Below are 17,221 nucleotides of genomic sequence, written 5' to 3' on the forward strand. Positions count from 1 at the left end.
TTGGCAATGGTTGGTCAGGTTTAAAATGTGGGATCCATATAAACAGTTGGGGAAAGACTGGTTTAAAAAATATAGGTAAATCTTGAAAGAGAATCTGCAATTTTGTTTTGCGACCACTCCAAAATAAAAGCCTTGTCCTGTGCGAATGATTGCTATGCGCGTGCCCGCTGGAAAAATAGGCATGTGACTGCGCGCGCTCCCGCGGCGCCGAGGGAGGAGCCACAGAGCCAGTGCAGCATTGTCTCGGCTCGCGAAGTATCGCGTCTCCAGCGTGGCACTGAATGTGAAGAAGACAAGAGGAGAAAACAGACGACACTGAACGGATAAAAGCTCGCTTTCTTTGACAAAATACACTCGCGGAGAACTCGTATGCGCATTGCTTAAGGATTTACGGAGTCACATCGGTGAGAAAACAGCGGCATTTGGTTTATTTCTCGTCGGGCCCGGACACAGCGGATATCGAGATAGAGGCTCAACTCCGGCTCTTTCGTCCTGACATGGACACAGGAATTGTACCCGAAAAGAAAAGGTAACCCCAGCGCCAAGTTAATGCTACGTAGCACGCCATTTTGTTGTTAATGGGCTAGTTGGTCATCTGCTGTGCGCCGATAACATTATCGCTGTGACATTACGCTTGTTATCTCAAGGTTATCTGAGCGAGTTAGTTCGGTCAAAATGTTCGTTAGCGACGCAACTCCTTTAGCAAGCGGCTAGCTTACTAGCTAGCTGACATGGTGCTCACCTAGAGCGATGAAGTGTTTCTTTAAAAAGCTGTCAAAATCGACTAAACACAGCAGCTACGTGGTATCTCACGAATATGGTTTGTTTTTGTTTCAATTCTAAAGTTAATGTTTTTGTTTTTGTTTTAATTGCTCAGCTTTCCGATACAACATATGCGGTATTTACAATTTCGTGTGGATCAATGTGTCAGTTATGCGCCCAATTAATAGTACATCATTTGTTGTTTACAGTTAATATACCAACCCTGACAGTGTTAAGTGTCCATGTGACTTCGGTGTGCGGTGTCAATTGAAATATTTATGGTCCAGGGAAAGGCGGCCTTGGGTTGAATTACACCTTTTATTTATACGAATACAAGTGCATTGTTGGGTTTGATTAGAAAACCACTGCATGTTTTTGTCTGCCACGGAGGATTGAAGTAAGAGTTTTCGAGAATCATCTGGACACAAAAATGAGCTACAGTGTTTAGTGGCAATGGTGCCTCATGTGCAGGGAACAGGCCAACAGTTTATTCACCTGGATTGTATATATTAATTTCAATTGAGATAAATTGTGTAATCCAGGTTGCATCTAAAACTAGTTCTAATGATTTGATTGCTCATCTGTATTGTGATGTTTTTTTCTTTTTTAAGATATCCTAAAATGCTTTACCAAGATAACTCACTGACCAGCAAATACAAAAATAGAGTATTGAGGTCAAAATAGTTTTAAACACAAATGGCACACTAATGCACTTTCAATTATAGTTTGAGGTGGATGACATTGACTGGGTGTTATTAATCCTGTCCTACAAAGGCTGCTGTCTTTTTTGACTCTAATCAATAGAGGATGATTTACCTACCTGCATGCCTAGACTTCACATACAGCAGATTACTATCTGATGTTTTGTGTCATTGACTGCACTTAATGTATAGGTATTTGGTGAGATTTTACTAAAATAGTCTGAGTCAAAGTTTACCCCACCCTTACAGACCAGTCCTGGTTCCACTTAACTGACTGAAATTCAAACAGTTGGAAAAGATCATCCTGATAGTAACAGCAGTGTTGGCCCACATACTTGTTTAGAAAATACAGATTATAGTGTTGACAAATTAGGATCAGCAGAGTTGTAAAAACAAACAGAGGGGCATTGTGAATCCACTAGTGTTAGCTCGGGGTAAAATAGTAATTAAATTATTTCACACAAGATTTTCACAGCAGTGGTCAATTGACGCCTATAGCAGTCAATGGCAGCCAATGAGTTAAGCACTTTGGAATGTGTAGGTAACATCCTGTTTGGTTTTAAAGTTTTCACTTTTATCTCAGACGAAATCCAAAGTTGTGGTCTCGTTGGATGTGGGTTCAGCAGATCTCTGTGAGGTGCCATGGTATTATTTCCGTCTCATCTCTTAATCACTAGGGCCTGACGTCAAAGGAGTGGCCAAATGTGTGTAGCAATTCCCTGGCTGGAAAATTGCAGGTTGCCCTGAGACATTCAACTGCAATTACTCCTTATTTACAGACTAGTTAAAACTTGAGTCAGAAATTTTGCTGGCAATATAGATCTGTATTGTGTGTGTGTACATATCTTCATAAATTATCCATTGGAAATAATATAGACAAAAAAGTGAACGTGACCAATGGCTTATTTACGAATTATTTCTATAAGACTGTTAAATCATGTAGCAGTGGTCATCATAATTATAGTCAAGGTTGCAAATGAGATGACTGATTGATTATAAAGCAAGGATGTTTTCACTAGAAAGTAAAGGCTCTACATCCTGTCCGAAAACGGCTTCTAAATGCAAAATCCAACATTAATTTTCTACATAATTCATAAATAAATACACCATTACACTCATAATGCAGAGTTTCATAAACAATGCCTGGAAGGAAGTGTAATTTGCAGAAGTATCTGCAGTGTCTCCTCTCATCCTGAATTCTTCGTCATCAGTTGCATTGTTGTAATTCTTACTACGCCGATTTTTGAATGTTTAATACGTACTACAGTATTTCCACATTTATTCTCACTTATATGCATCAGATTCATGTATTATTTGCCTTATTTAACTGGCCTTGTCTTGTCATTGAATATGAAATAACTATGATTAGAAATATAGAAATGCTATGATTTTATGAAATAAATGGAATTTCAGTATTATTATTTTTATTTCTCAGACCCTGACAGTATCCTTCCTTTTTTGGAGAAAACATGCCTAAGGGGCATTTTGGCTCCAGAGTATTCCTTCTCTACAAAATGTGTTCTGCAACAGAAAAACTGCCTTATTTTTTTTAGTATCTGCTATTATAAGGATCCATATATAACCTTAAAAATATAGCTCAGTTTCTCCAGGTCAGTTGTCTAAACACAGTATTCCACAGATGTAGTGGTAACCCACTCCTGTGCACTGCATGAAGAAGTTAAATGTTTGACCAGTTGGAGATGATTTGTAAAGTTGTGTGACTCAAAGTAGCCTGACTTGTTGGTCTCTTTTTTTATGACTGGGGCTGTGGTACATGAGCCAATCAAATAAACAGCACAGGATGATGTAATGTGACATTAGTTATGTTAGTGTAACTAATTTCCACTAGGCCATGGGGTAGCTCATGGCCTAGTAGAAAGGGAACTTGGCTTGTAACTGGAGGGTTGCCGGTCATGGCATCTTTGAGCAAGGTACCTAATCCCCATTGCTCCCCATTGATTTTGCTTTATTGGCCAATTTAATTTTTCCCCAGCCACAGGGCAGACTCCTGTTCCAACCCCTGCATAATTGTGTGTTGGGGGGGGGGGGGCGTATATAAAATCTCTGCCAAATCAATTACTTACATTGCTTAATTTTATTTATAATATTTATGTTTTTGCCGTACCCATTTAACATTTGGGTACGTCTCAGTTTAAGTTAATGAACGGAACACCAAATAATCAAACTAAAACTACCTTTCATCACCACAGACTTGCTGATATTGTCGCCACAGATCTCCAGCATATTTTCATTACATAACTATATATTATTTGTTGAGTTGCTCAACATAAAACCCTTACCCTAAACAGGAATATAAGATGCGAACATTATTGACAGAAAAACATTTCTGTAGTGTAGTAGGTCAGCCCTGACTGTATCCTCAAGCAACTAGGACAAAACTGTCCACAGTGATTTTTCTTGTACACTGGTTTGTACTTAATCTCCAGTAGCCACATCAGTTAAAAAAATGTTTACACTCTTATACTGATTAAAAACAATTAAATTAAACTGTAATTAAACCTAAAATGTGATTATTGTATGCAACGTACAGGACTGCTGGCCATGCATCTCCCTGTTATCTAATAGGCTTATGTAACCATGCCCTCACTGCCCGTCTTTGTTTTGACATCAACAGAACCATTTTTCACTGCATGGCATGTTTAATTTATACATGAAAGCAGTGAGGAAGCACGGTATCGAATAAAAGCAATTTATTATTCAGACACTGAAGACAACATAAAAGCACAAACAGACCTCGCCTTAGATAGCTGTGTAACATAATTCTAATTTAATATATATATAGGACACTGGAAAGAGTTCATGCTTACATCACAAGCGTATATCCTTTGTCAGCTGGATGTTTTGTGGCTGAGGTGTTGTTGTTTCTCACAGTTTGATTGTATCATGATACTTGGGCGGAGGTTGAATTTATATTGCAATTCTATAGATACTGCGTTTTGAAAGTATCAATAATTGTGGCTTTATTTTCCTCCTTAAACCAGAATTCAATGATGCATTCCTTGAGACCGTAACCAACCGCCATATTTCTTAAATCATTGCACATCACATACCTTTAGCTGGCCCTGCTCATAATAAAATTAATACAATCAAGCCAAGCACAAGCTTTGCCTATTCAGTGATAACTGAGTGTTGTGAGAACATAAAATGCTGAGCCAGAAGTAATGGAGCCTCTCAAAACAGGACAAAGCCGTCTTATCAAAACCCTGTATTCCAAATAGCGCTGGATAAACAGAACTTCCACTATTTTGTTGTGTTGTTATTCATTCATCTGCTTGTGATGACGAATGGGGGCTATTAATGTGAACAGAATCTAGATGGAATAGAATCTAGGTTAAAACGTGTTTATATGACAGCATGCAAATATACAGCGCCAAAAAAAACATTTTCTTTGTATCTGCTGTTGTCAGTCAGCTCATGTGGGTTAGGTTGGACTTCATTTTCTTGTTTGTGGGCTTCAAATAACAATATGGCCTTGGTCAGTGCTTAATCCACAATAGATCGATTCCACTTAGGTGTACATTTCAAAGCCAAGGGCCTTTTGAAGTGGCATTCATTGTGTTGTTGTGCAGCTTGAGTTTCCTCTAAAATACATTTTTAGGTTATAGAATAGTGGTTCCGAGAGAATGTTTTGTATAGATTTAACGTTCACATTGACTATTGTAATGTTAGAGATTGAACCTGATGATCCAATTGTATCGAGATAATTAAGAAAACAGTTTGGTCCAGAGAGTAGTAGAGTACCGTACATCATGGCCTGCACATGTTATTAACCAACATCGATTTGGTATAACATGGTGCAGGTACAAGCATTTATGATGGCAAAATAAAAGAGAATTAAATTTAATTCAATTCAAACTTTAAGACTCACAAGATGGACCCATAGCAGATAAAAAAAATATATGAATAAAAATAGATGGCTACAAAATTCCGCGTGATTAGTTAAAATTAGATACAGGCTTTTTCACCAGTATTTTCTTAACCCGAATGAGTAATAAAAAGAAATGATCGGTTGCTAGATATTTTCACACATCCAGGTGATGCATAAAACTATACACCTATTTCCTCAGAAGTGGCTCACATGAAGGGACACCAGGCACCAAAACGTTAACTGGCACTCTGCCACCTGAACATCTTTGTCAGCCACCATGAGCTTCCTCGTACTGCTTTTCTTGGAACTGCACGAAAGATGTGTCGTGCACAGAATACATTTAAAAAATATTGATTTATCGTTGTAAAAGTGCCCGTAGTGTCTTACTGATGTCTGTTGTCCCTCCATGTTGGTGTGCATATTAGTGCCAGTGCTCTCATTCACATTCTGTACATGAGTTGAGCCATGTTTGTAAATGTCACGATAATCTGTGTTGCGCTGTATCTTGAATTCATTTCCGTCCTTCCATTCAATCACTCTAAGGGGATGGACTCCATTTCTTTTGGTCACGGGCCAGTAAGATACTCTCATTTAGTGTATGTAAGTGCGCCTGGGGGGGCGGACTCCAGCATCTGCAGCCATTTCCCCCAGTGACGGGCCATGGTCAGGAAGCAGGGATGTCAGCTTTTATAGTGGAAAAGGAACCAGTTTATCTTAAGTCTGTAGCTGACCCATCTCTCTCCCGCAGAGTGACCTCGGAGCGGAGGAAGGAGAAGTCCAGGGATGCGGCGCGATGCCGCCGTGGGAAGGAGTCGGAGGTGTTCTACGAGCTGGCCCAGCAGCTGCCTCTGCCCCACAGCATCAGCTCCAGCCTGGACAAAGCCTCCATCATGAGGCTCGCCATCAGCTACCTGCGCATTAGGCAGCTGCTCAGCACTGGTCAGTGTTTGTATTTGTTGTCCCTGAATTGGACAAAGTAGCATGGCATACATTTTTGTCTCTTAAGAATCAATGACGGTTGAAATATGCAGCTATTTTGTTTGAAATGGTGTGCAGAGGAAGGAAAGAGTGGTTAAGATAAATACTTTGTCAGTTGCTGCAAGAAATTGACTCACATTCTTTGAGTGGTTGATTTGCAGATAAACCTGTGAGTGCAGTGTTTGTCTTTCCCTGCAAGATTGTCCTTTGGACGACGGAGGACTTTGACGACGTCCTGACACTGTCTTGTTTTTCCCTATCTTTCTCCATCTTCCTTCACTCCCTTTGTCATATTCTCCAGATGAACCAGTGGCAGAAGAGGAGACAGAGCTGGATATGCAGCTCAACAGTTCCTACCTTAAGGCTCTGGATGGCTTCCTTATGGTGCTGTCTGAAGATGGAGATATCGTTTATCTCTCCGAGAATGTCAACAAATGCCTTGGGATGGCACAGGTTAGTCAGAGTTGAGCTTGTGTTTTGAGATAGTGAGTATTGTAGAGACCTTTTTAAGACAAAATAAATATGTATCTTGCAATGTTACTGAGCAAAATATAAAATATTTTACCCTGTATACCCTACATGTACATGACATCTGAATATATTTACATAAATAGTCCAGATAACATACGCACACACGCGTAGTAATTTGTTGATTATATTTAGATAATACTACTACTATTGACGTCAATGACTTCCAGTATCACTTTGAAACTCCAGCCTTAACCACAACTAAAGATGTGTCACCCTTGTTCACAAATGAAATATTCAAATCCTGGCAGATTTAATCAGGTGTTTTTAAGCATAGGTAAATAGTAAACGATAAGCATGACACCTTTTTTTTTATTAATAGAAAAAGTTGTTGTCACATGTCATTTCTCGCAGTAAGAAGGTCACCAATTAGAAAGACCCTCGACCGAACCGAGTTTACATGCACCTGTGGGTTCTCTCGTGGGTATTCTGGAAAAATTTGGTGATTAGGTAAATTGGACACTCTAAATTAAGTAAGTAAAACAGTAAGTGTGAGAGTGAATGGTTGTTTGTGTCTATGTTTGCCCTGTGATGGACTGGCGACCCGTCCAGGGTGCACCCTGCCTCTCACCCTTTGTCAGCATTGATTGGCTCCAGCTCCCCACGACCTTCATGTGAAGGATAAAGTGGTGGACAATGAGTGAACCTACTAGTCACATGTCTGCCCTGCAGTGTATAGGACACTGTTAAAAAACCCTTTCTTTTTAATCAGGCTTTTAGCTAGACTAGGATTCTTATTGTTTTAATCTTTTTATTGTTTTTTGTTGGAACCTAAATCTGTATTTTACATGTATCGCCGTGTGAAGCACTTTGTGATTCCATATCTATGAAAGGTTTTTTACAAATAAAATGTACTTACTTATATGCAAATTGCTTCACATGTATGTGGTAAGAGAATTTTGTGCTCCCTCTTGTTTGCTGTAGTTTGACCTGACTGGACACAGCGTGTTTGACTTCACACATCCCTGTGACCAGGATGAGCTGCGAGAGATGCTCATCCACAGAACAGGTCGGACATGTTCCATAATAACACTTGTATAACACAGAGGCGCACACACAAACACTAATCTACAGGAAATCAAGTTTGTTGATCAAATGCTTGCCTGCTAGCTGGCTGTAAACTGTGGAATGGATTTCCTGAACGTTCAGAAAATCCATTCCACTTTTTGTAGCCAGCCAGCTAGCAGCGCAGTCAGGGAATCACTTGTGGAGACATTTCAGCAGACAACTTTAAAGCACAGACGGATCTGATCGGAAATCTCTACAGTTGGATCGGAAATTTCCGATCCGTGAATTACGTTTGTATCGGAACCCGATGCGATACTGGATCGGATCGGCCCCATCCCTAGTCAGAACTACTTAAATATTGGAACAACATCACTAGTGCATGCACGGTTTTGCTTGCACACCACCATTTAGCCTTGCTTTGTGTCTGGATAGATGGGATAGAATTTAATTATGAAGTAATTTAGCTAAAGCTATCTACTTTCCAGCGTAGATAATGATTGCACATAAGAGATAATGAACACATTGCATTTTCTGCTGGCCACTACTTCCTTTTGTATATATCCTGCTGCAGCTATAGTGCAGTCATTTTTATCAGCATGCTAAATGTCTACATGGTATGCAAATGTTGAATATGGCAGCGTGAAACAGTAAAATTCTGCGCACACACCAGTGAGCCACAACATGGAAAGCCCTGACTGCTTTCACTGTTGTGGCCGATCGGTGGGTGCCTGTCGAAATAGAGGATGTTTGCCCTTTTTAAACGGTGGCTCTCTTCCTCCTCGTGTGGTTTCAGGCACCAAGAAGAACAAGGAACCAATCACCGAGCGCAGCTTTTTCCTCCGCATGAAATGTACTCTGACAAGCAGGGGCCGCACCGTCAATGTCAAGTCAGCTACATGGAAGGTAAGTCCGACTGAACTCGCTGGGGAAATGTATTCTTAGCCCTGTATCAGATGTAACCTTTTCAGAAAACACATTCACCTTTCAACAAAATTACACGGATAACCTACTTCCAGGATGTGGGGCATGTCAAATAATGTATTTCTTTAAACTTTTATTCAGTTAAAGACAACATAAGAATACAAGGAAATGTATAATACAAAATGTGCCATTGGAAGACGGAGAGAATCAAGTTTTCTCATTGTAATGTAATCATTTTTGTCACAACACAGAGTGCTACGTTGGACAATGGTCAGATTATTGGTAATCTTATACATCCACACTCCCATTTGTTGTAACTGTAGTCATTTTTATTGTATTATGATACTTGATACTGTGTCCCATTATCAAATGACCTTAATGAGTATCAATCATAATTGACATAATTCAACCTTTAGTTTAACTTGCAGTATTATGTCACCCATGTTCACACACTTTTTGTATTACCATTAAAATGCTTTTCTGTATAATATATAGTATAGTTTATGTTCACTGTTTCCTAAGTAGTTCTCTTTTCATTGTTATTGTCAGAGGTCACAAAAAGAAGAAAAAGAATAATTAATCTGGTTCTTCCTAGTCATAATCTACATAAACGACATCCTTGACTGCTCCATTAATTAAAACTGCTGCTAATTAGTTGTAGCTGTAAACATGTTATATATTATTTTTGAAAATAAGTATACTAATTTGTGAGGTAACCTCGGAAAGGAAAATAAACATGTTTGACTCCCTGTGTTATTTCTCCCCAGGTTCTCCACTGCTCTGGTCATGTCCGTGTTTATGAAACCCAGACTGAAAAGACCAACGAGAACACGGAGCCTCCCGTCCCCCACCTGGTTTTGATCTGTGACCCCATTCCCCACCCTTCCAACATCGAGGTCCCTCTGGACACCAAGACCTTCCTCAGCCGCCACACGATGGACATGAAGTTCACGTATTGCGATGAGAGGCGAGTTTGCTGGTTGAAGTGATTATTCTGTGCCTAAGAAGCTTACCGCCATTCAGCTTCTTAAATGTGATGTCCTTCTCTATTATTATCACGGTTTTCATCAGCACAGTCTTACAGAGCCACCTAGTGTTCAGTGTAAATACTACAGGAACTTGATTTCTACATTTCTGTTAAAACATTATTTTTTTTTTTTTTTGCTTGTCTAGGATCACTGAGCTCATGGGTTATGATCCAGAGGACTTACTGAATCGTTCCGTGTACGAGTACTATCATGCTCTGGACTCTGACCACCTTACTAAGACTCACCATAACCGTAAGTACAAGAAACTTTAATGTCTCTTAAACTATTCCAGCTGTTACATTTTTTACTTTTAAGCAAATATGAAACTCTAAATTCCCCCTTTTTTACTTGTAGTGTTTGCAAAGGGCCAGGTGAGCACAGGACAGTACCGTATGTTGGCCAAGAGCGGAGGCTTTGTGTGGGTGGAAACTCAGGCCACTGTCATCTACAACAACAAGAACTCCCAACCACAGTGTGTTGTCTGCGTCAACTTTGTGCTCAGGTACTAAAGAGTCACTTAAGTCTCCTGATTCTTCAGTGCTGTAATAATGAAGTAGAGAAGTATGATTTTGTATCGGCTTAACTTTGCCGTGTCTTTGTCCTCTGCTACAGTGGCATCCAGGAGGAGAAAATGATCTTGTCACTGGAGCAGACCACAGATTTGAAGCCTGTGAAGAAGGAGGAGCAGGAACAGGAACCGGTGCTGGAGCTGGAGGAAGAAGAAGAGGCTGTTGTGGTGGACAGCAGCCCGTCTGACATGTCTCCAACCCTGCTGAAGGAGGAGGACGAGGAGGACGAGGAGAAGGAGGACAACGTCCCTGAGCTGGACGTGATCAAACTATTTACTCAGACTGCAGAGACCAAGCCAAGCTTGTATGACCAGCTGAAAGGGGAGCCTGAGGCCCTCACCCTGCTGGCCCCAGCTGCTGGAGACACAATCATCTCCCTGGACTTCAGCTGCCCTGGTTTGTGATTTTTTTTATTTATTTTTTTGTCCACACTGAATCATCAAAGTTTCTATGTCAACATAAACCACTGTAACTCTCCTCTGTCCTTTTCCAGATTCAGAGATTCAGCTGCTGAGCGACGTCCCTCTCTACAACGACGTAATGCTGCCCTCCCCGGGCGACAAACTGGCTCTGTCTCTTTCCCCCCTGCCATCCAGCGAGCCTCTCTGTCTCGCCACCGCCTCTGATGAGTCAAAACCCGAGAGCTTTGCTCCAGCTCCGTCCTCTGCAGCAGCCAGCCATAGCGCCACAGAGGTAAGACTGAGGGGTCACGATACAGGAAATACACTATAAATGTGTTGAAGAGGGGAAGTAACCATTCACATATGCTCCCTGTAGACTGTCACTCCATTGGGCTTTTGTTTACCCATGGACTCCGATATGAGCTCAGACTTCAAACTTGACTTGGTGGAGAAGCTTTTTGCCATTGATACAGAGCCCAAGAGCCCCTTTACCACACAGGTAATAACACCAGGAGATACTGAGTTCTTTAATTGCACTGATTCAGTAAAAAAAAAGTTCTCTCTCTGAATTTGACTTTTTTCCCTCCCCTCAAGGAGATGGAGGATTTGGACCTGGAGATGCTGGCTCCCTACATCCCCATGGACGATGACTTTCAGCTGCGCAGTCTGACCCCGGATGAGCCTCTATCCCTCAAGAGTTCTCCGGTCCACATCACACAGGACGTCGGCAGCTATCCCAGCTCCCCATTCAGTTCACTGAGCAGTCGCACTGCTTCCCCATCTCCACCCGAGTCTGTGAACTCCCCTGCTACCAGCACTGCCAAAATGTATTAGTCTCCAAAAAGCTCTATACAGTATTACTCAATGTCATCACTTTTTTTTGTAGGGTTATAATATAATAATATAATACCCTTTGTTCTGCAGAACCCCACATTTGGACAAAGAAGTCTCACTCAGGACTCTGGCTACTCAGAACATACAGCGCAAAAGAAAACTTTGTGACCTAAAAGAGATGACCGAACACGTAAGTTCTTCTATCCAAACATGGTATTGTTATGTAAATTATTGTTATGTTTCCCGCTGATGTATGGAGAGTTTGAGCAAACGTGTCTGGTTTTTGCAGAGAAGTTTGCTTCATGAGCAACTGGACCAGGGCAAAAAGCTGAAAGCTGCCAATTTGGGATCAACAACCACCAACACCACCACCACCATACTCCTGCTGCCTTCAGGTAAATGAACTCGATCTGTGATCATCACTATTTGAATCTCTTTATCTTTAGCCTTGTTATTGACACAGTTCTTTGAAAAAGTAACCATGACCACGACCACTTCGTGCTGTATTCACACCAGGAAGCGACTTTTACAAAGATCGACGTGGACAGAGCACGTGTCCACTGTATTTTTTTTTATTTTTTTTATTTCTCCTTTATTTAACCAGATAAAAGACCCATTGTCAAGAGAAGAATCTAAATTCTGATATGTTTTCTCTTATTTATTTCTTTATTTTTTTAGATGTGGCGAGTCGTCTGCTCGGCACCACTTCAGAAGGCAGCGGTTCTCTCTTCTCCCTGCCACAGCTCACCCGCTACGACTGCGAGGTTAACGCCCCCGTGCAGGGCCGCCAGTACCTGCTGCAGGGGCAGGAGCTGCTGCGCGCACTGGACCATATTAACTGAGGCAATGCTTACTTTGCTTTACTGTTGGACAAGACTGGACACTACAGTTTCTCTCTCTCTCTCTCTCTCTGTCATTGTCAACTCCCCTCTCCATGACCCTTGCCCCTTCACTCCCCCTTATTTATCTGTATGAGTTTGATAATAGTTTGGCTGCCGTTTGTGCACATCATGTGATATCTGCAGCATTCCACAGTGACAAACACCTTAGCAGCGTCTGGGTTTTTTGTGCAAGGGATTCAGGCATCATGAGTTGTTCACTCGTTTTTGTTTTTCCATGCTCTCTCTTCCCCGAGAGTCTGTGAGCACACAGCGCCTCGATAGATGACCCCTTTCCCAGCCGGTCAACACGGAACCTGGCGCTACTGCCAGCAGTGTGTCCGTAAGCTTCAGTCGCACAATTTATATTTTCTTAAAGAAATAAAATATTACCAGCAATATATATTAAGTCTTTTTAAAGTAGTTTTAATGGGATTTGAACAATTTTATTTTTTCTTCCCATACATGTATGTTGTAGTACTTGTACTTACCAAGATGTCTCTAGTCTAAAAGTATGAAAATAATGTTTAAATGTTATTCTCATTTAATAGCGTTCAGTCTTTGGGATAAATACATTTAATTGTGTAGCAGCCCAGTACATGTCACTTTATTACTTTACTGTAAGTGTGTGTTACTGTACATATGCCAGGGATATTTTAATCTATTCAATATGGCTTCACCGCTTTGACTCGTACTCAAAAAAAGAAAAGAGGGACGGATATCTCACGACTTGTTTGCTTCTCATGGAGGACATTTTTTTCTCATGTTTCTGATTTTTACTGCGTGGCTTATTCTAAGCAGTTTGAAGAAAAAAAGAAAAGGAAAAAAAAAGTGGAAGTGGATTTGCTACAATTCAGATTTTACATGTATGACTAATGTCATCGAAGTAGCATTGGTGAATTGTCGAACTTGTTTGCTCAGTTTAACAGCATCGCTCCATGCCACATTGTCTCACGCTTCTTGTTGCTGTCTAACATTAAATAGATTTAATAAAGTGCATTGTTTCCAGCTCTGATTAACTCCTTTTAACACATGTTGTGTTTCAGTATGTAGAAACTCAAATTATTAAATGACCAGTCAACATTTTGTACATTGTACCTGCAGCCTGGAAATAAATACTGGACTGTTAGAAGAATAGACAATGACCTGATACATATTGCAGAAACACTTTTTTTTTTTTTTTTTAATTAAGGTAATAATGAATTCACAGCAGGTTTTTCCTTTGCAGTAATGACATATTTTACAAAGGTTTAAAGCACAGTGGGACACATTTCTTTCAATCGGAAGAACTGGTTCCAAAATATCTGCGTCACTCCGTGTACTCGGGAGTCATTTGCAGCCGAATCGACTCTTTCCCTCGCTGCACCACCATGGTGATTTTTTCACTGCTGTTAACAGCCTGGTAGATTTCCTCGGAAGTGTTCACCTCCACCCCGTTAATCTCCACCACAACATCTCCAGGTAACATTCCAGCTCTGAAACAAAACGAGTGACGGCACAGGTTTAATCGCTTCGATACCACCAAGTTTAAATACAGGGCGCCTTCGCTGCTTACCGGTTGGCCGGCGAGCCCATGATGACTCTGTGAATCAGGATGCCGTGTGTAACATCGGGGAACGACGGGTCCCTTAACTTTAGCTGGCCAATGATGCTGAAGCAAAGACGGAAATGTGGTTTCAAACCATAATTGCTGCAGGTACTGACGTTTCACTGCAGGCGTCTGGGAATGTTATGCATTTACCTCGGCGTCAGTGTCAGCATCATGACACCGATGTATCGCTGCTTTGTCTCCGACCTGCCGAACCAGGCACCTTGGGAGAAGATTGAAAAAAACATCCTTCAAAAGGGAGAAACATGGGACAGAAAGAGGGTGCTGTGAGTAGCTATTGATTTTTAAACATGCTCTTACTCTTCTTTTTCGATGCTTTGTCGAGAAAGGTTCTCAGTCGATCGGATGGAATAGCAAAGGAGATCCCTGCGGTGACCTTCATGGTGTTTATGCCAATGACTTCGCCGTCCTGATGAAAGACAGTCGCACAGATGTTTATTTTTCAACAAGGTTGTTTTCAGTATTATAGGGCTTAACAATTTGAGGAAAATACTGTTCTCTTGATTGGCCGTATATTTATTAAATTCAAACTTCTGTGCAGAATTCACTGTTTAATGGGAGCATTTACAAAAATACATAAAATCTAATGCAGGAATAAGCTTTAACTGGCACAGCACATAGAACAACCAAAAAAGGAAACCGCTGTAACTACTGTAAATCAATTCACAGACAGAAAACACCTTGCTTATAAACATGACACACAATGCTGGTCAGACCGGGCTATGTGATGATTAACACTGAACAACAAATCCTGTGACTCACCAAGTTTATTAAGGGACCTCCAGAATTTCCAAACTGCAAAACAAATCAGCCACATGTGACGTTAAGGGCCATGATGGAAGAATAAGTCACCGTGAGTCGCACCTTGCTTGCCCAATCATTTAGGAATATTCCTACTTCTTCAATTCAGTGACACACATTGACCGAAACTGCTCATACTCACGTCAATGGCTGCGTCCGTCTGTATGTAGTCCATGTTGGAGTTGGACAGGCCCAGCTCTTTACTGCCTCTCTGCACCGAGCTGATGATTCCAGACGTGATGGTGTTACGCAGAGCGAAGGGGCTTCCCATGGCGACCACAAACTCTCCCTGTCGGATGTCGGACGATTTACCGAGGGCGAGCGTCGGTAAAGGGTTCTACTTGTCAGGGGGAGAGAGGAGTTCAACACAGTTCAACAGTATATCCTTACTTACTGCCATGATTGTTAAAAATGCTGTCAGTTAAATCTCCAGTGTCTTTTAACTTCCTTTACTTTGTAAGTGTAAACGTTTACTTTCAGCCCATACAGTAGACACATGGTGCTAAAGGTGTTGCCTACGTTTGCAGTGATTTTGATGGTGGCGATGTCGGCCACCGGATCGACGTCCAGCACGGAGGCGCTGTACGTCGCTCCGTTGTTGAGCTTCACGCGAACGCCTCTCTTGTTGGCCACGACGTGGGCGTTCGTGACGATGAGACCGTCACTGCTGATGATGAAACCAGAGCCATTGGACACTGGGACTTCTCTTCCTGAAAACGGGTGTCTGGGAAAAACAGGAAAGGGCAGGTGATCTTTTCAGAGGAAATTTGACATATTTGTGATATATTATTTAATTAATAAATTAATTAATTAATATTACGTTATTAAAAGATTTTCATTTATTAATTTTGCCTAAAAAAATAGATGCTCACATTTCTGTGTCGACTAAACGAAGGGGGTTTAGTCGTAGATGCTGTTTGTGTAACCGCAAACTATCCAGACCTGTGTTTTCTTGATAATAAAACGGTGTTTTACATTGAGTACATGACATTTTCACAAACAACTGTGGTCTACAACAGGGGCCTCAAACTCAAAATGAGCTGAGGGGCCGGTGGACTTCTAGTCTGGTCAGGAGGGATTAAGTGATTGAAAATTGAAACGATATCTTGATAAGCCATCATGATGTTGCAATTAAAAATATTTAGCATGCAAAATGAATCCGTAATAACAAAGGATTGAATAGATAGAACTGTGTTTCACCGTTGGGCAGTTTGCCTCAGTTTTCATCATAATAAGTGAAGGGCCACAGGAGATCGACTGGGGCACGGCATATGACCCGCGGGCCACAAGTTTGCAACCCCTGCTACAAGAACCTCAAGGCTAATGGAAAAACGTACTTACTTTTGTTTTATTCTGTCAGCTGCATTTCAGCCAAACTTACCTTCCTAAGATCTCTATGTACACGACAGCCGGTGTGGACTTCTCCACCACATCCGCTATGAAGTTGTACTTATACCGGGGACTGTCGGGTTTGAATGGGGTGGCGCAGTGAGCCGAGGGCAGGATGCGCTCGAGAAACCGTCCAGTTAATGACACTCTTCTGTCGCTTTGTTTTTCGTCTCTGTGACGTGTGTCCAGAAGAAGCGCCGCACCACAGAGTCCCAGAGCCGCAGACACGGAGCCGAGCAGGGGAGACCCGCTGCCGCCACCGCTGCTCCTGTGCCCGCCTGGAGCTCCCGTCTCCAGGCTGCGGTCCGCTTCCACTCCGCTGTGGTCACACGGAGCCGCAGACGACCCCCGGCTGACTGTCCTCTCCGCCGCACAGTAAAGACCACGACTTTGGCGGCGACTGTTTGTCCTCAGCGCGGAGAGAAAACATCTATTGACCGCAGCTGTTGCCATGTTGCGTCAGTTCTTCCTCTTCTTTGAGTCTGAGTCAGCGGCTCAGGAGTTTCCCGACAAAACTTTACACTTCACACACAAACACATTTACACGGCGAAAGCTTTGGTATGGGCTCCATGTCACAAAAACGCTGACTTTTACATAAAACACAAAAAAACAATTGTAGATACACTTGTTTAAACCTTCTGTCTTCTACTACAACCAAGAAGCTAGTCAATAACAAACCAAGGAACCACTTACAGACATGCGCAGTTTCTTCTCCTCCTCCTCCTTCTTCTTCTTGTTTTTAACGGCGGCTGGCCACCAACATTATGGGGCATTACCGCCACCTACTGACCCGGGGTGTGGATAAGGCTCCTGTCTCCCCTCCTAAATTTCCCAATTATCTAAATATGAATTCTAATAATACTAACACAAAATCAATAAATAATAATGACAATAATAATAATAAAAAACTCCTCCTTCTTTAGA

General features: G+C 41.6%; 2 protein-coding genes across 3 annotated transcripts; one reads left to right on the top strand and one right to left on the bottom strand.

Annotated features, from left to right (window-relative positions):
- The first annotated feature begins 233 nt into the window (after positions 1–233).
- On the top strand, positions 234–12,867 carry hif1aa (hypoxia inducible factor 1 subunit alpha a). 2 transcript variants are annotated; one of them, XM_058614792.1, is made up of 15 exons: positions 234–529; positions 6,101–6,291; positions 6,632–6,783; positions 7,783–7,867; positions 8,660–8,769; positions 9,555–9,754; positions 9,961–10,067; positions 10,170–10,317; positions 10,428–10,780; positions 10,878–11,077; positions 11,162–11,284; positions 11,380–11,612; positions 11,710–11,809; positions 11,909–12,014; positions 12,298–12,867. In XM_058614792.1, exons 1-15 carry the CDS (start codon positions 498–500, stop codon positions 12,459–12,461), a joined length of 2,304 nt encoding a protein of 767 aa, XP_058470775.1. In that variant the 5' UTR covers positions 234–497; the 3' UTR covers positions 12,462–12,867. The 2 variants fall into 2 exon arrangements, with proteins under 2 accessions (XP_058470775.1, XP_058470776.1); XM_058614793.1 differs by having other exon boundaries at positions 11,383–11,612.
- Positions 12,868–13,285: 418 nt separating this feature from the next.
- Positions 13,286–16,991, bottom strand: LOC131444463 (serine protease HTRA2, mitochondrial-like). Its single transcript, XM_058614794.1, has 8 exons — positions 16,289–16,991; positions 15,427–15,631; positions 15,050–15,244; positions 14,869–14,901; positions 14,407–14,515; positions 14,239–14,308; positions 14,053–14,148; positions 13,286–13,972 (listed from the first exon to the last, which is right to left on the bottom strand). Exons 1-8 carry the CDS (start codon positions 16,747–16,749, stop codon positions 13,807–13,809), a joined length of 1,335 nt encoding a protein of 444 aa, XP_058470777.1. The 5' UTR covers positions 16,750–16,991; the 3' UTR covers positions 13,286–13,806.
- Between the last annotated feature and the right edge of the window lie 230 nt (positions 16,992–17,221).

Source organism: Solea solea, chromosome 18 (assembly GCF_958295425.1).
Source record: "Solea solea chromosome 18, fSolSol10.1, whole genome shotgun sequence".
Taxonomy (NCBI): domain Eukaryota; kingdom Metazoa; phylum Chordata; class Actinopteri; order Pleuronectiformes; family Soleidae; genus Solea; species Solea solea.

Bases quoted from the DNA above. Each gene is read 5' to 3' on its own strand.
- hif1aa (XM_058614792.1), top strand. From the start codon at position 498: ATGGACACAGGAATTGTACCCGAAAAGAAAAG. The intron at 6,784-7,782 runs GTTAGTCAGAGT...TGTTTGCTGTAG, and splicing joins AATGCCTTGGGATGGCACAG to TTTGACCTGACTGGACACAG. The intron at 12,015-12,297 runs GTAAATGAACTC...TTATTTTTTTAG, and splicing joins CATACTCCTGCTGCCTTCAG to ATGTGGCGAGTCGTCTGCTC.
- LOC131444463 (XM_058614794.1), bottom strand. From the start codon at position 16,749: ATGGCAACAGCTGCGGTCAATAGATGTTTTCTCTCCGCGCTGAGGACA. The intron at 14,516-14,868 runs GTGAGTCACAGG...GTCTTTCATCAG, and splicing joins GAGGTCCCTTAATAAACTTG to GACGGCGAAGTCATTGGCAT. The intron at 14,309-14,406 runs GTAAGAGCATGT...TCTTCTCCCAAG, and splicing joins CAAAGCATCGAAAAAGAAGA to GTGCCTGGTTCGGCAGGTCG.